The 23,335-nt window shown below is 43.2% G+C and overlaps 1 protein-coding gene across 1 annotated transcript in view; it reads right to left on the bottom strand.

The window, feature by feature from the left end:
* The window catches only part of MYRFL (myelin regulatory factor like), a 180,736-nt gene that overhangs the window by 134,812 nt on the left and 22,589 nt on the right, over positions 1 to 23,335 (bottom strand). The window contains exons 2-4 of the mRNA XM_040413445.1: positions 21,464 to 21,554; positions 18,082 to 18,140; positions 6,239 to 6,476 (exon numbers count right to left, since the gene is read on the bottom strand). Of these exons, the coding sequence (XP_040269379.1) occupies positions 6,239 to 6,476; positions 18,082 to 18,140; positions 21,464 to 21,554 (388 nt within the window). The remainder of the gene's footprint in view (positions 1 to 6,238; positions 6,477 to 18,081; positions 18,141 to 21,463; positions 21,555 to 23,335) is intronic.

Raw genomic sequence — 23,335 nt, 5'->3', positions numbered from 1 at the left:
TTCTGTTTAATTACAACTAACCATACTATAATACCGTTCCCTATTTAAAGGGTTTGTCTCAAGAAGACAACCTTAGTCCATATGCCTATATGGACATCATTGTGAGGTGTGACCTGCTTGGGACAACCTTCTCTGAGAGAGTACGGAGCTGCTCTCCTTGTGAAGAACTGCAGCCGTCCTTGTATTAATATCATCTAAATAGACAGCAATTAAATATTACTCTTTACTACTAGAAATGCTTCAATGGCAGGGGCTTCCCCAGCAAAATAAGCTATTTGATGGTGGTATTGGGAGCATGACCTGCGTAATCAGCTGACTGCTTTGACAGCTGCTTTTTGAAAGGGGTTGTCTCTAATGGAGATAAACCCTTAATGGGTAGTTCTGGAGCCCTATTAGTCTATACTATTTGGTGTTAGCTGCTATTAAACAAATGGTAAAACATTTTTTGTACTATTTAGGCTAATAGTACGGTAGATCTATCCCTGTAAAAGGTGCAGAAGCAAAACTATAGAGGGTGCATTGAGCACTGGTACATGTGTCTACTAGAACTACAACCAGTCCTGGTTACATATGTGCCTAGAGACTGCCTCATTTTTGTATGTAGATCTCAGTCTATGAATGTTCAAGTACTGGAATAGGATGTGCAGGCTTATATACTTAGTGAGTATAGCCATCATATAAATTAAATAAAGCATTAAGGCGGTTGAACATAGTTTAGCCATACTCATTGCATTATGATTGTAAACATTTAATTTTCAGGGTATTTTTTATAAAAGAGAAATACACTCCAGAGAATAATATTGACAACCCTATGATCACGCTAAAGGGCTTTTTGAGGACAAAAGAACTGTATATATAATGAGGTATATTACTTCAGTGACATCTAGTGGAAAACATTGCACACACTGCCTAAAGTTCCTTGTTCGTTAGCAAATGATCAAGACAGGTTTCCTGCTTCTGAATATAAACAATGAATGGTTCAATTTGCTGACAGGAAGCATAGACAGAATGCATGAGGACTTGACACACAAAGTTTTATTGAGTTTTTAAACTTTTTATTCTAAAATGAATAAATGTAACTTGCATAAAAAAACTGAAACAACTACCATCACAGAATTAACTATGAATCATCTTGGACAACTACCATCACAGAATTAACCATGAATCATCCTGGAAAACTACCATCACAGAATTAACTATGAATCATCCTGGACAACTACCATCACAGAATTAACGATCAATCAACCTCGAAAAATACCATCACAGAATTAACCATGAATCAATCTGGATAATTACCATCACAGAATTAACTATGCATTATCCTGGCAACTACCATCACAGAATTAACTATGAATCAAACAAGACAACTACCATGACAGAATTAACTATGAATCATCCTGGAAAACTACTGTCACAGAATTAACTATGAATCAACCTGGACAGCTACCATCACAGAATTAATTATGAATCAACCCGGGCAGCTGCCTTAGCAGAATTAACTATGAATCAAACTAGACAACTACCATCACAGAATTAACTATGAATCAATCTGGACAATTACCATCACAGAATTAACTATGAATCATCCTGGCAACTACCATCACAGAATTAACTATGAATCAAACTAGACAACTACCATGACAGAATTAACTATGAATCATCCTGGAAAACTACCATCACAGAATTAACTATGAATCAACCTGGACAGCTACCATCACAGAATTAACTGTGAATCAACATGGGCAGCTGCCTTCCCAGAATCAACTATGAATCAAACTAGACAACTACCATCACAGAATTAACTATGAATCATCCTGGACAACTACCATCACAGAATTAACTATGAATAAACCTGGACAGCTACCATCACAGAATTAACTGCGAATCAACCTGGGCAGCTGCCGTCCCAGAATTAACTATGAATCAGCCTGACAAATACCATCACAGAATTAACTATGAATCAACCTGGACAGTTACTATCACAGAATTAATTATGAATCAACCTGGGCTGCTGCCTTACCAGAATTAACTATGAATCAAACTAGACAAACACCATCACTGAATTAACTATGAATCAATCTGGACAGCTAACATCACAGAATTAACTGCAAATCAACCTGGGCAGATGCCTTACCAGAATTAACTATGAATCAAACTAGACAACTACCATGACAGAATTAACTATGAATCATCCTGGAAAAATACCATCACAGAATTAACTATGAATCAACCTGGACAGCTACCATCACATAATTACCTACAAATCAACCTGGGCAGCTGCCTTCCCAGAATTAACTATGAATCAACCTGGACAACTACCATCACAGAATTAACTATGAATCAAACTAGACAACTACCATGACAGAATTAACTATGAATCAACCTGGACAACTACAATCACAGAATTAACTATGAATCAAACTAGACAACTACAATCACAGAATTTGGTATGATTCAACCTTGACAGCTGCCTTCCCAGAATTAACTATGAATCAGCCTGGCAACTACCATCACAGAATTAACTATGAATCAAACTGGACAACTGCCATCACGGAATTAACTATGAATCAACCTGGGCAGCTGCCTTCCCAGAATTAATTAGGAATTAAACTAGACAACTACCATCATAGAATTAACTATAAATCATCCTGGACAACTACAATCACATAATTAACTATGAATCAGCCTGGCAACTACCATCACAAAATTAACTATAAATCATCCTGGACAACTACCATCACATAATTAACTATGAATCAACCTGGGCAACTACTATCACAGAATTAACTATGAATTAACCTGAAAAATTTCCATCACAGAATGAACCATGAATCAATCTGGACAATTATCATCACAGAATTAACCATGAATCAAACTAGACAACTACCATCACAGAATTAGGTATGATTCAACCTGGACAGCTACCATCACAGAATTAACTATGAATCAACCTGGACAATTGCCTTACCAGAATTAACTATGAATCAAACTAGACAACTACCATGACAGAATTAACTATAAATCATCCTGGAAAACTACCATCACAGAAATAACTATGAATCAACCTGGACAGCTACCATCACAGAATTAACTACGAATCAAACTGGGCAGCTGCCTTCCCAGAATTAACTATGAATCAAACTAGACAACTACCATCACAGAATTAACTATTAATCATCCTGGACAACTACCATCACATAATTAACTATGAATAAGCCTGGCAACTACCATCACAGAATTAACTATGAATCAACCTGGACAGTTACTATCACAGAATTAATTATGAACCAACCTGGGCTGCTGCCTTACCAGAATTAACTATGAATCAAACTAGACAAACACCATCACTGAATTAACTATGAATCAATCTGGACTGCTAACATCACAGAATTAACTGCAAATCAACCTGGGCAGATGCCTTACCAGAATTAACTATGAATCAAACTAGACAACTACCATGACAGAATTAACTATGAATCATCCTGGAAAAATACCATCACAGAATTAACTATGAATCAAACTAGATAACTACCATGACAGAATTAACTATGAATCATCCTGGAAAACTACCATCACAGAATTAACTATGAATCAACCTGGACAGCTACCATCACATAATTACCTACAAATTAACCTGGGCAGCTGCCTTCCCAGAATTAACTATGAATCAACCTGGACAACTACCATCACAGAATTAACTATGAATCAAACTAGACAACTACCATGACAGAATTAACTATGAATCAACCTGGACAACTACAATCACAGAATTAACTATGAATCAAACTGGGCAGCTGCCTTCCCAGAATTAACTATGAATCAAACTAGACAACTACCATCACAGAATTAACTATTAATCATCCTGGACAACTACCATCACATAATTAACTATGAATAGGCCTGGCAACTACCATCACAGAATTAACTATGAATCAAACTGGACAACTGCCATCACAGAATTAACTATGAATCAACCTGGGCAGCTGCCTTCCCAGAATTAATTATGAATTAAACTAGACAACTACCATCATAGAGTTAACTATAAATCATCCTGGACAACTACCATCACATAATTAACCATGAATCAATCTGGACAATTATCATCACAGAATTAACCATGAATCAAACTAGACAACTACCATCACAGAATTAGGTATAATTCAACCTGGACAGCTACCATCACAGAATTAACTATGAATCAACCTGGACAATTGCCTTACCAGAATTAACTACGAATCAACCTGGGCAGCTGCCTTCCCAGAATTAACTATTAATCAACTAGACAACTACCATCACAGAATTAACTATGAATCAACCTAGACAATTGCCTTACCAGAATTTACTACGAATTAACCTGGAAAATTTCCATCACAGAATGAACCATGAATCAATCTGGACAACTACCATCACAGAATTAACCTGGACAGCTACCATCACATAATTACCTACAAATCAACCTGGGCAGCTGCCTTCCCAGAATTAACTATGAATCAACCTGGACAACTACCATCACAGAATTAACTATGAATCAAACTAGACAACTACCATGACAGAATTAACTATGAATCAACCTGGACAACTACAATAACAGAATTAACTATGAATCAACCTGGACAGCTACCATCACAGAATTAACTGTGAATCAACATGGGCAGCTGCCTTCCCAGAATCAACTATGAATCAAACTAGACAACTACCATCACAGAATTAACTATGAATCATCCTGGACAACTACCATCACAGAATTAACTATGAATAAACCTGGACAGCTACCATCACAGAATTAACTGCGAATCAACCTGGGCAGCTGCCGTCCCAGAAATAACTATGAATCAGCCTGACAAATACCATCACAGAATTAACTATGAATCAACCTGGACAGTTACTATCACAGAATTAATTATGAATCAACCTAGACAATTGCCTTACCAGAATTTACTACGAATTAACCTGGAAAATTGCCTTACCAGAATTTACTACGAATTAACCTGGAAAATTGCCTTACCAGAATTTACTACGAATTAACCTGGAAAATTGCCTTACCAGAATTTACTACGAATTAACCTGGAAAATTTCCATCACAGAATGAACCTGTACAGCTACCATCACATAGTTACCTACAAATCAACCTGGGCAGCTGCCTTCCCAGAATTAACTATGAATCAACCTGGACAACTACCATCACAGAATTAACTATGAATCAAACTAGACAACTACCATCACAGAATTAACTATGAATCATCCTGGACAACTACCATCACAGAATTAACTATGAATAAACCTGGACAGCTACCATCACAGAATTAACTACGAATCAAACTGGGCAGCTGCCTTCCCAGAATTAACTATGAATCAAACTAGACAACTACCATCACAGAATTAACTATTAATCATCCTGGACAACTACCATCACAGAATTAACTATGAATCAACCTAGACAATTGCCTTACCAGAATTTACTACGAATTAACCTGGAAAATTTCCATCACAGAATGAACCATGAATCAATCTGGACAACTACCATCACAGAATTAATTTAACCTGGACAGCTACATCACAGAATTAAATATGAATCAACCTGGACAATTGCCTTACCAGAATTAACTATAAATCAAACTAGACAACTACCATCCCAGAATTAACCATGAATCAAACTAGACGACAACTATCATCACAGAATTAGGTATAATTCAACCTGGACAGCTACCATTACAGAATTACCTATGAATCAACCTGGACAATTGCCTTACCAGAATTAACTATGAATCAAACTAGACAACTACCATGACAGAATTAACTATGAATCATCCTGGACAAATACCATCACAGAATTAACTATGAATCAAACTAGACAACTCCAATCACAGAATTAGGTATAATTCAACCTTGACAGCTGCCTTCCCAGAATTAACTATAAATCAAACTAGACAACTACCATCATAGAATTAACTATGAATCAGCCGGACAACTACCATCACAGAATTAACTATGAATCAAACTGGATAACTGCCATCACAGAATTTAACTATGAATCAACCTGGACAACTGCCATCAAAGAGTTAACAATGAATTAACCTGGACAACTACCATCAAATAATTAACTATCATTCAACCTGGATAATGACCATCAAAGAATTAACTAGGAATCAAAGTAGACAACTACCATCACAGAAATGACTACGTTATAGATTTTGAGCATATATGGATCATCTAGTGCAATCACATATTTTAATGCAACCTGTTGCTTGGAGAGACCCTCTGTTGAATACATGGATAATTGTATTCCATGAAAGATGGAGGTGGAGAGCCATTCCAAGATGTGCCTTGGTTGTTCACTTTCATGGAGTTGTCCTGTGAAGTGGGAAGGGAATGGATTCCAGGGTTTGGTAATTGTTCCATGTATCTGCAGGATACTGAAGAATGTGTTGAAAGTGAGGGTTGCAACCCATTCGGCCAGCAAGTAGGGTGGATTCGACCTGAAACGGAAAGACATACTGTAAATGTGTGGGCTTTAGAAGCCATGTTTACATATAAGGGCTGTTTTACACAAGCGTGTGCAGTGCGGGAATCACCCTACGTGTGTGAGTGGGATTCTCCTTTTTGTACACTGCTCGTCTTGCAGGAGCGCACAGCATTATACTGATTTATAATGTTGTGTGTCTCTGCATGGCCTTACATCTACTTAATTACACTGACATAAAGCTGTCAGGAAAATCTGCCACAAAATCTACCAAATGTCAAGGCACCCATAGACATTGAGAGAAATGGCAGCATGCATGCTCCATCATGCTAAACTGAAATTCCACTTCGCTGTACAACCACAGATGTCCCAATGATTGGGCACCTATTAATTATACAGTTATCACTTAGATAGACTGTCATCACCTGATAGATGATAGGACTTTTCACACACATTCGCACTGGCATTTTTTTTATTTTATTTTTTTGCCATATTTTTTTCTGCCCCAGATTTACTTATGTGTCTGCACATAATAGCTGTCTAAAAATTATCACAAATGGACACAATTTGGTGCAACTAGGGTTCCTATGCTATTTTCCACCTTGCTTGGAAAGGGGTAGGGACAATTTGAAAGGTGTGGAGCTTCACAGGGAAAGAGGCATGACCTTAGATTCACCAGTTTGCCATAGTTCTGGCTATCTCGACGAAAGCCAACCACCAGTTGCACCACATGTATCATCCAGCCTGAGTCACTGTGATACATCTGGTGCAGGTCTAGACAGCCTGTCCATGCTTAGGCCATCTTTACAATTAGTAAATCTGGGCTGCTGTGTCTTATTTATCACTAGTGTTTTCTTATAGAGTGTTTCCCTTATAGAGAGAGTGCTGTGAAAACAACTGGAAAAACACCAAGAGCTACAGCATGCTACGCTTTTTAAATGAAGCCAGAAAGACAAAAACAAAACCTAATGACGAAAAAAAGAATGCTTGTGTGTCCTGTATTTCATATTTCCCATAGACCATCAGCTAACATCTGGAGCTGGTGATTTTACTGCAAAAACACCCCCCACAAACAGTGCAAAAAAAATGCAACAAAAAACAGAAGTGCAAAAAAAAAAATGCAATAACCTGTGTGTGAAAGCACCATAAAGGCTCCTTCACACATCAATTTGGTTTTTCTTTTAATAAAAAAAATGCCATACAGGGGGCGGAGCTTGCCAATGGCGGAGTGAGCAGGACGAGTCTCTGGCTGCTGAACATCTCCGGCATACTTACTCTATACAGTGCATACTCATCAGCGATGGTTCGCAGGAGAGGTCCCCTTCCAACACCCGCGCCCACGGATCGGGACTCGGGAGGTATTTCCCGCTTTTTCGGCTCTTCCAGCCAGCATGCTGGGCCTGCTGAGGGCCACACGTCTACCATAATGGCAGATTCAGCGTGTGGAGCAGCCTCGCCTGCGCACACACATTGCCCGAGATCTCCAAGGTGTGGACTCTCTGGGACGCTAAGATCACGTGTCTCCAGGCTCCTACGCAGCGGCAGTGAGCCCCAGCTCAGCAGCTCCCTCCTCTCTCTCCCTTTCCAGATATGCAGCGGCATCCTATGGTTCCTCGCCCCAGCAAGGAGACTCACCCGCCATGACACTTAGGTCACTGAGGCCACCAGGCACAGATGATCAAAATGGCGACTGGGACTGGAAAACACACCTCAAGGCTCTTCCTACAAAATCTGAGCTAGATGCTCTATTCACAAGATTGGAGACCTCCCATAAGGAAGATATGGCAGCCCTACATCAGGACATTAAACATGTCGACCAGAGGGTAGAGGAGATGGAGGAGTTGCAAGACCAACTGCTTACAGTGCTGGACTCACATCATAAGGCCATAAATGACCATAATGCACAGATCCAGGATATACTGACTCAGTTGGACAATATTGAAAATAGGAACCGGAAAAACAATCTCTGCATCTGGGGGCTCCCTGAATCAGTATCTTCACCAGACTTGGATTCCTGGGCTCATTAATACTTTGGCAAACTTCTGAATAGACATCCTAGTCAGCCCATAGAGATTGACCGAATCCAGAGAGCTCTAGGCTCAAAATCAGGAGACCTCTCCCGCCCTCGTAACATTGTATACAGAATACATTTCTAGAAAGACAAAGAAGCCATCCTCAGAGCTGCTAAAGATTCAGAAGCAACCCTCTTTGAAAACAAATAACTCCTCATTTTGCTGGACCTTGCCAGGCGCACTTTACTGATCCGCAAGGCCCTAAAGCCCCTCCTGACAATACTTAGGGGCAACACCATTATCTACCGCCATTGGATCTTCCTGATTGGCCAAGGCCACGCTCGGTCCTCTCAATTCCACACCGTGACAGCTGGCAGACATCAGCGCCCAAGGCTAAGAGATCCTCAAGGCGACCTCAAGCACCAGACTCTAATGCTAATGTTATTTTCTTGTTTTCTTCTAATTTTTTCCTTTGACTATATGTCCACTTCTAGTTGTTAGTGGTGAATATGTCTCATAACAGCATAGCCTAGACTAACACCTTTATATGTTTTATTGGTTGTTATCTAGGATGTTAATATACGATACTCATGCCCTGTTCCATGTTACATCACCGTATTATTGTTGCCGGAGAATAGTATGGCTGCCGTTTAGCCCTTGACTTCTCCTTTCCCCAATTAGGGACCACAGTACTTGGTGCTGTCTGTGACCGAGGTCAATGTTAAGTATTTCACTGAGCCGGCTTATTTGGCTCTTCTCCTTTTTGTTTGTGTTTTCTCCCCTGATTGTCCTGTTTTTATGCTTTCAATCTTGTACATGTCACCCCTACCACATGTCCAACCCCCTTGTGTGTCTTCACCCTGGGTAAGGGACCAGACCACTTTGAGAATCCTCCTATCTGATTACCCACCACGATGACACCTCTCTCATTCTGCACCTACAATGCCAGAGGTCTCAACAAGCCTGAGAAACATAGCCATATCTTATACAGTTTCCAAAAAAAAGGGTTATGCTAGTCATGTTCCAAGGAACTCCTTTTAAGGCTACATCCACGCCCAGGTGTAATAGCAGATACTATTCTGGTTCCATGGCCCCAATCCTACTAAAAAGGCAGGTGGAGTCTCTATTGTTTTTCATAAAAACTTCCGCCCTACGGCCTTGAACTCAGACATTGACCCTAGAGGTCAGTTTATCTTTCTTAAACTCTCAGTTGATCATTCCACTCTCACAGTCGCTAATGTTTATTTTCCTAACCAGGGACAGATGACATTTGGATCCAAAGTCCTCAGATGGTTGGCCAGATTTGCGGATGGCTCTTCTATCATCCTAGAAGGCGATTTTAATATGGTGATGGAACCAACTATTGATTTCTCAACCAGTAAGTCCTCTATCTCCTCAATGTCCTTACACGTGTTCAGGGCTGACCTCGCTGCACTTCGGTTAGTTGATTTGTGGCGTGTCCTGCAATCGGATGTCAGGGACTACAGCTTCCATTCACAAGTGCACAACAGCTATGGGAGACTTGATCATCTTTTTATTTCTCACAAACTCTTGGATTCTGATCCCTGCTGCTTAATGGACACTCTTTTATGGTCAGACCATTTGCCTGTATACGGAATCACCTGTCACGCTTTGGTGTGGGATGGAAACACCACACCAAGCATAGGAGGGAAGGGGGGAACAGGGAATCAGACCTGAGAACTAGGTAGGAAGATGGACACCTCCTAGTGAAAACCCTAACCAAAATCCTGACTGACTACCAGTATGAACAGACCCCAAAGATAGGCGAGTTCATACGCAGGAATACCTAGAGTCCTATCTTGCCCTATAGGACCCTGGTACTAATAGCAGGGACAAGACTACCAGTTTCTCCAAAAGGAAGGACAAACAGGAGTTTCCTACAGGCCTAATACAAACAATGGGGAAATGCAACACACAGATTCCAAACAAAATCCAAAAGGGAAAGGAAAGACTTAACTTTAAAGGAGCAATGGAAGCACCAGGAACTCAGCCGAGATCCAACCACAATCTATCCAAAGGTCCAAACAGAAGCTATAAACCGCACAGCATAGTGGGAGAAGCAATTATAAATAGAGAAGGCTAAATAACCCTAATAGCCACACCTGAGGAAATAAGGTGTGGCAAGCACCAGAAACAACACAGATGTCATTTGATCCAATTGGAAAACATGTCAGATCAAACCACGTGTTGCCAGTCTCACCGATCTCCTGCCACCTGTCGCGGGAACGTCTGTGATATCACCAGCCTGACACAACTGCAGCACCTTTGAAATGGGAAGCCCTCAAATGCGTTTTCAGGGGTTTATTCACATCCCACGGTGTCAGACTTAGAAAAGAGCGTTCACACAAGCTTACTACCCTTCTTGCGGATCTTGGCCGCAAGGAGACCCTGAATAAGACCTCTTCTACTGACCAACTCAAAGCAGATATTTCTTCACTACGCAAATACTTATGAATATTGAGATAAAAGTGGCAGATGGTTGGCGAGGGCACTCCACCCCCGGGTACCCCTATCATATGTGTCGGCACTTAACATGACTTCAAGAGGTCTTGTTCATTCCCCCTCTGAGATAACATCTGAATTTTAGGCCTACTATGCCAACCTCTATGACCTGGGGGCTAGAGGAGATGTCAATTCTGGCTCTACCCATGAAGACATACGACACAATTTAAGCCAGTTTGAACCTACACGTATCCCAGACACCTTGTATGCTGGTTTAGAGGAGGTTTGTCTTCCTCGGAGCTCCTATGTGCCATCAGGGACCTCAAAACTGGGAAAAGCCCAGGTCCGGATGGCCTGACCCCCCATTTCTATAAGTTACTTGGAGAGGAGTTGGCACCCACCATTATACAGGCATTTAACTCTATCTCAAAGCATTGCCCTTTTCCTCACCAAGCTTTGCAGGCTCACATTACAGTCATTCCCAAACCGAGCAAAGAAGCTTCGCTATGTACCAATTACCGACCTATCTCCCTACTCAACGTTGATTTAAAATTATATGCCAAACTTCTGGCCCTGCGATTGCACCCACACATTCCCGCGTGCATCCATAGGGAGCAGGTGGGCTTGTACAGAGTAGGGAGGCATGTGATAACACCCTGAAGTCCATGGTTTTCATATCCAGAGTACGACAGACGAAAAACCCCTTATGCCTGCTCACAGTCGACGCGGAAAAGGCATTTGACAGGGTCTACTGGCAGTCCTTAGAGACACTGGTTTGCATAGGCCTGGGGGACAGGATGATAGACAGGATTCTTGCTCTCTACTTCTCTCCATCAGCACAGGTCCGAGTCAATGGCTCACTTTCCGTCCCTTTCAAAATGCGAAATAGGACTCGCCAGGGACGCGCCTTTCACCATTCCTATACACCCTAGTTATGGAGTCACTAGCTAATGCCCTTAGTGCAAACCAGTCCATTAAGGGAATACAAATAGGTAAAACCGAACACAAACTGTCATTGTTTGCAGATGACCTCCTCTTATATTATCAACACTTAGGCTGGGTCTACCCTCGGTCTTCCGGGAATTCGAGCTCCTTGGACGTCTCAGCAACTTCAAGGTGAATATCCAAGTCAGAATTTTTGAACGTCACCCACCCCCACCGAGAAGTCACCCAACTTAGGGAAGCATTTTCTTTCCAATGGGCTACACAATCCATTAAGTACCTAGGTGTCCACTTACCCGCAAACCCTTCCCACATTTTTTTTTTTAAACTCGTTTTATTGAGAATGACAAGTGAAAATTGGTACATAAACACATGTGTCAATATATCAAAGCATACACTTGAATTGCATACTCCGCATTGGAGTCTTACTGTATAAGCAAAAATAACATACACTTTCTCGAGTGAGGCAATAGAAGCATCCAAAAAAAAGAATAAATATACACTGCTCAAAAAAATAAAGGGAACACAAAAATAACACATCCTAGATCTGAATTAATTAAATATTCTTCTGAAATACTTTGTTCTTTACATAGTTGAATGTGCTGACAACAAAATCACACAAAAATTAAAAAATGGAAATCAAATTTTTTAACCCATGGAGGTCTGGATTTGGAGTCACACTCAAAATTAAAGTGGAAAAACACACTACAGTCTGATCCAACTTTGATGTAATGTCCTTAAAACAAGTCAAAATGAGGCTCAGTAGTGTGTGTGGCCTCCACGTGCCTGTATGACCTCCCTACAACGCCTGTGCATGCTCCTGATGAGGTGGCGGATGGTCTCCTGAGGGATCTCCTCCCAGACCTGGACTAAAGCATCTGCCAACTCCTGGACAGTCTGTGGTGCAACGTGACGTTGGTGGATAGAGCGAGACATGATGTCCCAGATGTGCTCAATTGGATTCAGGTCTGGGGAACGGGCGGGCCAATCCATAGCATCAATGCCTTCGTCTTGCAGGAACTGCTGACACACTCCAGCCACATGAGGTCTAGCATTGTCTTGCATTAGGAGGAACCCAGGGCCAACCGCACCAGCATATGGTCTCACAAGGGGTCTGAGGATCTCATCTTGGTACCTAATGGCAGTCAAGCTACCTCTGGCGAGCACATGGAGGGCTGTGCGGCCCTCCAAAGAAATGCCACCCCACACCATTACTGACCCAATGCCAAACCGGTCATGCTGGAGGATGTTGCAGGCAGCAGAACGTTCTCCACGGCGTCTCCAGACTCTGTCACGTCTGTCACATGTGCTCAGTGTGAACCTGCTTTCATCTGTGAAGAGCACAGGGCGCCAGTGGCCAATTTGCCAATCTTGGTGTTCTCTGACAAATGCCAAACGTCCTGCACGGTGTTGGACTGTAAGCACAACCCCCACCTGTGGACGTCGGGCCCTCATATCACCCTCATGGAGTCTGTTTCTGACCGTTTGAGCAGACACATGCACATTTGTGGCCTGCTGGAGGTCATTTTGCAGGGCTCTGGCAGTGCTCCTCCTGTTCCTCCTTGCACAAAGGCAGAGGTAGCGGTCCTGCTGCTGGGTTGTTGCCCTCCTACGGCCCCCTCCACGTCTCCTGATGTACAGGCCTGTCTCCTGGTAGCGCCTCCATGCTCTGGACCCTACGCTGACAAGACACAGCAAACCTTCTTGCCACAGCTCGCATTGATGTGCCATCCTGGATAAGCTGCACTACCTGAGCCACTTGTGTGGGTTGTAGACTCCGTCTCATGCTACCACTAGAGTGAAAGCACCGCCAGCATTCAAAAGTGACCAAAACATCAGCCAGGAAGCATAAGAACTGAGAAATGGTCTGTGGTCACCACCTGCAGAACCACTCCTTTATTGGGGGTGTCTTGCTAATTGCCTATAATTTCCACCTGTTGTCTATCCCATTTGCACAACAGCATGTGAAATTGATTGTCACTCAGTGTTGCTTCCTAAGTGGACAGTTTGATTTCACAGAAGTGTGATTGACTTGGAGTTACATTGTGTTGTTTAAGTGTTCCCTTTATTTTTTTGAGCAGTGTATATCATCTTCTAGTGGTATCCAATCTCATCTTATCCCAACACATCCCATACAAGCAATGAACCAATGAGATAAACAATGTTATGCATTTTGAACTGAGTGCATATGGGACGGCAGTGCAGTGATTGGGGACACTTCAAATTTTTGGGGGCACTTCCTGTTACCATACATTATTTTTTTCAAAAGGCAGAATCTGATTTACTAGCGCTTTCCACTAACCTATGGTCGGTGGTCTGTCCGCCATCCAACGGAGAGCTATTGCTTTCCTAGCTAGGAATAGGGTCTCCCTCAAAAATGTACAAACGTACAAGGTACGGTTATCACTATCCACTATCCCCAAAAGGCAAATCTTAGGGCAGCAGGGTATTACCTCTGTAGTTAAAGTGGACAGAACATCCACTACCTTTCGCCAAAATGGTTGTACACACCAACTATTGATCTGATTGGACAGATATTGGTCAAATAATCTGTTGGTGTAATACAAGCCTAGACTGGCCTCCTTCCCTCAGTGCTTTGTAGCCATGGGCAGAGGAGCACATAGCCTTTCTGCTGCCTGAGGCATGCATTGAAACAGCAACCCCTTCCCTCCAGCCAAAGGTGCAACTTGACCTGCATGCACTTTCTATAATACCTGTGTCTTCTTATACAGCACAAGGGTCTTTGGGCCCCCTCAAGCTCCTGGGCCCGGTAGCAACTGCTACCTCTGCACCCTCTAAAGTTACGCCCCTGCTGCCACTGATTACCCGATAAATAAACAAACCCTCATTCATTGGCCAATCAGAATCTTTGAGCATGTTTCAAAATCTTTGTTTGCCGGTGGCAGATTGTTCAGTGTAATCACGATCTGCTGCCGGCAAACAACTAGACAGCATGGGGACAAGAGATGGCATAACTATCACTCCTCCCCATGCATGCATAATAGCAGAGGTCTCCTCCGCTAGCGAGCAGGCGATTGCCGGGAAGAAACGCTTCCTTCCCGATAACCGCCTACAGAATCAGGCTGTGTAATACATCCTTTAGGCCCTATGCACACGACCGTGTCCGTTTCGCGGTCCGAAAATTAGGTATTTGCAAAACATGGATGCCGGCCGTGTGCATTCCTCATTTTGCAGAACGGCCAGCCAACAATACAGCAGGACAAGAATAGGACATGTTCTATTTTTTTTTTGTGGATGCTGACAGCAGACAGGGCCGGTGCAAGGATTTTTGTCAACAGAAGCAAATGTACATTTTGCCCCCCCCCCCCCCCCCCCCCCCCCCCCATCATTTCACATTTCTGCCCCTCATGATTCATGTCCATTTCTTGCCCCCTCCCCATCATTTCCCATTTCTGCCCCTCATGATTCATGTCCATTTCTTGCCCCCCCATGTGCTAATATCATAGTGCCATCCTCTCCCCCTGCCCCCTAATGTGCCAGTATCAAGTGCCTCTCTCCTTCCCCCTCCATGTGCCAGTATCATGGCGCCAATAGCCCCCCCTCCCCCGTGGCAGTAAAGTAACAGTCCGGTATTTAAAAAAAAAACACTTTCAGAAAAGTTTCTCCTGGGACTTGAACTCACAACCTTTCACATCAGAAGCAAGGCATTTAACCACACAGCTATGAAAGCAGTGTAGCCAGTTACTTAAAAAAAAAGTTAAGTAGCAGTAGGTATTTAAAAAAAAAAAAAAACACTTTCAGAAAAGTTTCTCCTGGGATTTCAACTCACGACCTTTTGTAATGACCGGCGTCACGCAAAGGGAGGGAAATGGGAAGGCCCTGTCCAAGGGAGAGGGAAAGGTGGTGACCCCTGACTCACCTTGCGGCTGGCACCTGACTGCCCTGACGTCCCTAGACGGGTTCCTCACCCGTACGCTGATCACGTGCCTAAACCCTGGCTTTCCCTAAGATGAGCCCTGTGTAGTGAACAGGGCGGTGGGATCACTAGTCCGCACCACTGACACTAAGAGGAAAACACCAAGGAGAGGACAGACAATACAGACAATCATATAATCCCAGGTGGGCGACAACAGCAGACCACCAAGGCCCAACAGGGATCCGGAGGGTAACACTCTGGAACAACAACCAGGGATCTCAGCTACTCAGGTCCAGTGGGTCAGTATAGAAGTCCAGGCAGGAAGCTCTATATCTGGCAACCAGAGAAGTGAGAGATGGGAATATAAGGAGATTGGGATTGCTGGACAAGAAACAGCTGAGGAGGAGAAGCTACGGATCCCTGAGTGAGCCAAAAAGGATTGCAAGGCAAACCCAGAAAGCTACCATTACGAAACAGCACTGTCTTTGTACATCGAACGCGCAGCCACCCGCTGCGACTTCCTGACCCCGGGTATAACGGAGTCAGACGTGGCTCTTGACACCCTCGTGAACCCTTTACACATCAGATGCAAGGCATTTACCCTTACAGCCATGAAAGCTGTATTACCAGTTGCTTTAAAAAAATATATATATATAAGACTTCTACTGTAGGTAACTTTGATACTTAGTGTACATCCATACACATGACAGCTGCCCCAGTACACTGTGTATGGATGTAGCAGAGCTGGGTGTGTTGGGGCAGCTGACATGTATATGGATGTACACTACGTATCAAAGTTACCTACAGTAGAAGTCTTATATTTTTATTTTTTTTTTAAGCAACTGGTAATACAGCTTTCATGGCTGTGAGGGTAAATGCCTTACCTCTGATGTGTAAAGGTCGTGAGTTCGAATCCCAGGAGAAAGCCTAAATGAGATTTAAATACACCATGGTCTCGTAGCTGTGTCTCAGCTGCGTGACGCTCTCTCTGCCTGAAGTGAACTCATCGGAGCTCAGTACAGGAACAGAAGGAGTAGGGGGCGGGGCGCAGGCGTCGGCCGGCGCCCCCAGGCAGAGTGCGCTCTACGCGCCCCCAGGCAGAGTGCGCTCTACTCTGCTTATGGGTGGCGCCGGCCCTGACAGCAGATGAGTGCTGTCCATATCTTTTGCGGCCCCACTGAAGTGTATGGGTCTGCATTCGAACCGCAAAACTAGAAACATCTGCCAAAAACAGACAAACGTTCAGTTTTTAACTGATGATTTTTTTCACTGATGCCTTTGTGACAAACAGACATTAGAAACAGTCCCCATCAATTTTATGGGGGCTGTCGGTCGGTAAAAACGATAGAGCATGTTCTATTTTTAACATCCTTTATTCACTGGCCATAAAAAAACTGCCACGTGAATAACCCCATAGACTACCATTTTTCTTCAAACTGACTGTGACAGCGGTTAAAAAAAACGTCCATCACACGTCTGTTTTTCACGGTCATGTGAATGTAGCCTAAAGGCCCCTTTACACTGCAGAGTATGGGGAGGAACGATCGCTAATGCCATCCTTCATCCCCATAAAGAATCATTGTTCACCCGCAGCAGAGTACTGTTTAGATGGCACGGTCTGCTGCCGACAAACGATGATTTAGTTGACCGCATAAACAATCTTATTACTCTAGGACAAGTATGGCCAACCTGCGGCTCTCCAGCTGTTGGGAGTTGTAGTTTTGCAACAGCTGGAGAGCCTCAGGTTGGCCATCCCTGCTCTAGGAGCAGCACTAGGTCTGGATGGAATTCTCTGAATGCTACCAAGAACATTCACATTCACTGACAGCAAGCAGAGCTATTCAAAATGGTGAGGAATTGAATCACAAAGAGTGTGTTCCTTAACTTGTTAATTTAAAAAGTATTCCAGACTGACATTTATGACATATCTGCAGGACCCCAGTATGAGCAGGTCAGGGGTCTCCAGCGACCTCTAAGAGAAGGAGGTGCCAGGAAGAGTTGGTTGGCGAGCTCATGACTACAGTGGCAGCGCTGCAGTAACAAGCTACTTCCACTATACTGTTGATATTGCCGGATCAACACCCAAACAGCTGATTGCAGGGATGCCGGACCCCCGCCGATTAGCTAGTGATAGGCCATTATTTAATAAACGCTGGAAAACCACTTTAAGCATCGTGCCTACAACCTGAAACACCACGTGTGTGGCCGTATATTTTCTACCAGCATACAATCCACGCATTATTGTAAGTACATGTAGTACATAATTCATGGCTTTGGCCATGTTCTTTAGTACAGAACTTCAACAATACAGTAGTAATAAACCTTACCATTCATCTGTGGGGGTGAACATGGCTCTGATCCAGAATAAGGTGGAGAGTCCGGTAATCTGGTTTACAAGTAGAGAACAGGGTTTATAATATAAATAATCGGTTAATTGGATCATATAGCTACAACTGCAGAAAACCTGGTGATTAATAAATGTACACTAAGAGAATATTACAGAGAATGGCAATGACAGAGAATGTTCTATGATGGAAGGGCATATTACCGCTGCCCTTTATTACAATGCTGTACATACTATACATAAATAATATGTAATAGTTGAGCCAAACTCACATATACTGTGAATAAAATACCTGCAAAATAGAGTTTTTCTAAAAGTACCGAGGACGTTCTCTCTACTTACTGATTAGAAATGTGTGGGCTTTACATCACATAACTGACATTAGTTCCAAAGTACTCAGTATTAAAGGAGTTTTCTGGGAATTTAATACTGATGGCGTATCCACAGGATAGATGATCAATATCTCATCAGTGTCGGTCTAAGGCCTGTATTACACCAACAGAATATCTGACCAATATCTGTCCAATCAGACCAATAGTTGGTGTGTACTACAAAAGATCTGTTTATGTAAATGGCCATCTGACCAATGATCGGTCCGAAAATCTGTCAGATAATCTGTTGGTGTAATACAGCCCTAAAGATCAGATGTGTGAAGAGGCCACTGAGCTCCTCCACACACTGTATAGTGGTTGTGCATGGTACTGCAGCCCAAATCCAGTTACTTGAATGGGACTGAGCTGCAAATAGGCCATGTGTTACGGGAAATATGGCTTTCAGCCAGAACCTCATCCTGATGACCACACAAATATGCCTAATAATTGGACCCAGTGGTATTCACCCATTCAGTATGGCCAGTAGCATTGTGTCCCTTGTTAGCATATCTAAGGCAGTTGAACAACATCCTCTTGACCAAGAGATGGGGGAAGATATTTGGGGTGGTCACAGAGTGGAGTCTATGGGGGGGGGGCTGGGACACAGCAAGGCATAGGTGAAAGTTGGGAGTGAGGCGGGGTCTTCTCATCCTGGACACCGATGGATGCAGGAGCAAGCTAAGTTATATGTGTGCGTATGTATATAGGTATAATATCCCAGTAGACTTTATATGTGTACATATAGATATTAGCAGTCTGCAATTGTATTACCAGTTAGATTATATGCTGTTTATGCATGAGTCTCTATATGTACATGTACTAATGGTCAGGTACTGGATGTGAGTTGGTTAGAAGAGTAGATCCAGTAGACTGTATATTGGTGGACTCTGGATATACTGTATATACATACACATTATTGGCCACATTTGCTTAGCATCCAGGGTGGGCAGGAACAGAGGTGGCTGTGTGTGGTGGTGTCCTCTATGTATTGTGTTATCTGTATCTCTATGTATAATGTCCATTGCTTTGTCATCTCTATGTTATCAGTAAACTATTTTTATAGATAAGTATCTGCGAGGGTTGTGTGTTGCTCCTGGGATATATGAAGGACTGGAAGAGGTGTAATTATACACAGGATATTCGGGCTGTATGGGGAACAAAGGCAACATGCCAGGAATAGAATAGAAGGGATGGAAAACGGAGATATACATAAATCTCCATTATCCAGGAGACAAAAATCCCCTCTTCACCATGTGACAACACATGTCAAGGAAGTGGGTAGAACTGGCGCCTTCAAACAGCTGATCGGACCCCAACCAATCAGATACTTTTGTAACGTAAGATGACAAAAAATTGCTTTTTTTACACCGTTTTTATTTTTAGTTTTTTACGGTGGTCACCTGAGGGGTTAGGTCATGTGATATTTTTATAGAGCCGGTCGATACGGACGTGGAGATACCTAATATGTATACTTTTTATTTATTTATTTAAGTTTTACACAATGATTTCATTTTTGAAACAAAAAAAAATCATGTTTTAGTGTTTCCATAGTCTAAGAGCCATAGTTTTTTTCAGTTTTTGGGCGATTATCTTGGGTAGGGTATGATTTTTGTGGGATGAGATGACGGTTTGATTGGTACTATTTTGGTGTACATGCGACTTTTTTAATCACTTTTATTACCTTTTTTGGGAAGTAAGGTGGGCAAAATTTCCTCATATTTTTTTTTTTTTTTATGGCGTCCACCGTGCGTGGAAAGTAACATGACCGTTTTATAGATCAGGTCGTTACGGACGCGGCAATACCAAACATGTATTTAATCAGTGATAAATGTGTTTTTTTTATTTTTTTAAACTTTTTATTTTACCCAGACCCACTTGGTTCTTGAAGATCCAGTGGGTCTGATGTCTGCATAATACAGTACAGTACAATATATAGTGTACTGTACTGTATTTTACTTACACTTTGAACAGATCATGCCTTTAGCACAGATCTGTTCAGCACCATGGAGAGCAGGATGCCTGAGAAGGCATCCTGTTGCCATGGGAACCTTCCCCGTCTGCTCAGTAGTGGCCAGAACTGCGCAGACGGGGAAGGGTAAGGAGGGGGGCTGTCTGGGGGCTCTCTCCCTCTCCATCGGGGGGCTGCAAAAGGCACAGCAGCCCCCCCCGATGGGAGAGGGAGCCCCCTCTTACTGTTAACTTTTTCCATACAGTGGTCCGTCCGTGCTGACACTCTGGTATACCACTGGCCACCAATGATTATTCAAGAGGAGGCGGGCGGGGGATCGCGATCCCGCCTGCCGCACCGCCCGCCTCCTGCACCGCCCGCAACACCACCCCTGCACCACCCGCCGCCATAAAATCATTCAGGGGTGCAGGGGGGGGTGAATAAAACTTTATTTGGGGCATTTTAAAGTTTGATCCCTGCGGTCAGAGACCGCGGGGATCAGAATCGGCAGAAAGCGCAGCAAACCGCAGGTCTGAATTGACCTGCGGTTTGCTGCGATCGCCGATACGGGGGGGTCACATGACTTCCCCTTCCCCCCGGCGTTGTCACAGGATGCCGGCTGAATGATTTCAGCCGGCATCCTGTTCGGATTAACCCCCGCAGCGCCGCAATCCTATTTTAAACTTATGACGTACCGGTACGTCATGGGTCCTTAAGGACTCGGGAAACATGCCGTACCGGTACGTCATGCGTCCCTAAGGGGTTAATATAGAACCCCTGTACAACCCCTTTAATGTGTATGGCCACCTTTAGAGAACAGATCTACCAAAAGTGATTTGCAGGGATTCTACATTAATGTTGTCATAATACTAAATCTAAATGCAACAAACATTTTTTTCCCCCAACATGAAATATCATAACAGCAAACGTTTCAGATAACACCTCCTTCAGTTTTATAATGATTCCCTCATCACAGCAAAAATGCATACAGAAACATGGATACATATACTGTACAGAGAAACTAAAAGCAAGTGATATTCACTTACAGTGCCCCAAATGCATAGTCACTACTAATATACTCCTCCAGCATACTCGTGTCCACCATAGGATTATCCAAGGCTCTGTGTACATCCTGGCCTAAGAGATTATACAAAAAGTCATGTCAGGCAATAGTAACTATAGTTATAAGAAAATAAGAGTAAAGCCATTGGTATGGCATACATATTAGGACATCCTCAGACATCATCCACAACTCCCTCCTCCGTCAGGCAAAACTCCATCAGTCCTCCTCTCTCAGACCAAACTCCCTCCTCCATCAGGCTAAACTCCCTCCTACCTCAGACATCAGCCAAAACTCCCTCCTCCTTCAGACGTCAGCCAAAAATCCCTCCCCCTAACTCAAAACTCCCTCGTCCCTCAGACGTCAGTCAAAAAATACCTCCTCCATCAGCCCAAACTCCATCAGCCGTCAGGTGTCAGCTCTCAGCCATCAAGGGTCAGACATCAGTTGTCATCCCTCAGCCTAAACTACATCAGCCGTCCGCCATCAGGCATCGGGTGTCATCCGTCAGGCATCAGCCCATCAGCCGTCAGGGGTCAGACATCAGGTGTCAGCCCTCAGCCAAAACTCCATCAGCCGTCCGCCGTCGGGCATCAGACATCTGGTGTCATCCGTCAGGTGTCAGACGTCAGCCATAAGCCAAAACTCCATCAGCAGTCAGTTGTCAGGTGTTAGACATCGGGTGTCAGAGACTGGTTGTCTGGGGAGGGGGCGGCACAAAGCATAATGTCACGTGTACTACTGACGGACCTTTTCTTCATGCAATCAAGCCTGGAGGGGAGGAGCCTATCATTAAGTCCCCAGGATTTCAGACGGATCTTTATGCCTGGGCAAAGCACTTAGATGCACGGATCCACTACACAGTTTAGGCTGAGGGCTGACACCTGATGTCTGACCCCTGACGGCTGATGGAGTTTAGGCTGAGAGATGACAAATGATGCCTGACCCCTGACGGCTGAGAGCTGACACCTGACGGCGTTTGGGCTGAGGGCTGATGGAGGAGGTATTTTTGGACTGACGTCTGAGGGATGAGGGAGTTTTGAGTTAAGGGGAGGGATTTTTGGCTGACGTCTGAAGGAGGAGGGAGTTTTGGCTGACGTCTGAGATAGGAGGGAGTTTGGGCTGATGGAGGAGAGAGTTTTGCCTGACAGAGGAGGGAGTTGTGGATGATGTCTGAGGATGTCCTAATATGTATGCCGTACACTGGTAATTTTACGTGCTTCAGAAAAAATAAGCATGTGATAATTTAACACCGTTTTCCTCTCTGCTCTTGAAATCTGCAAGCTTTACTATTTTAATTCTCAGTGTACTACTAATAGGCAATAGAATACTCAACTTGCCTTAATTTATGAAAGGACAAAACTGTAATAATTGATGAATATCACAAAAATATAGACTTGAATTCAGAATTGGATTCTCATTGATTTTCTTTCAGCCAAAGAAAAACTCTTTCCCCAGTAAAGTGAGTGAAACCACCAGATCTCCACAAAAGTATGAAGATCCAAAAGTGTCACCAAGAAGGACAAGCTATAAGGTTATGCAAATTAAGGAAGTAGCAGGTGTCGCTAAAAATCTGCAGATGATCAAATTTTCAAGCACCTAGCTCCAATATGTGGAACGTTGGAGGGGCATAAAAGCCAGATTAAAACCCTTTTCGTCATAGAAAACCTCAAAAATCATATCAATAATTGTGTGATAGCTCCTGTTTGTTGATGTGCCAGTTATAACTACTTGCCAAGAACTAAGGGACAGAATCCTTGAACTGAGAGACCTTGGTTAAAAAAAATAAAAAAAAAATTCAATAAATAAATTTGGAATTGCTGTAATTGTAAAAACCTGCAAAATGAAGGCAATGTGT

Source organism: Bufo bufo, chromosome 1 (assembly GCF_905171765.1).
Source record: "Bufo bufo chromosome 1, aBufBuf1.1, whole genome shotgun sequence".
Lineage (NCBI taxonomy): Eukaryota > Metazoa > Chordata > Amphibia > Anura > Bufonidae > Bufo > Bufo bufo.
This window is presented reverse-complemented; position numbering and strand designations above follow the sequence as displayed.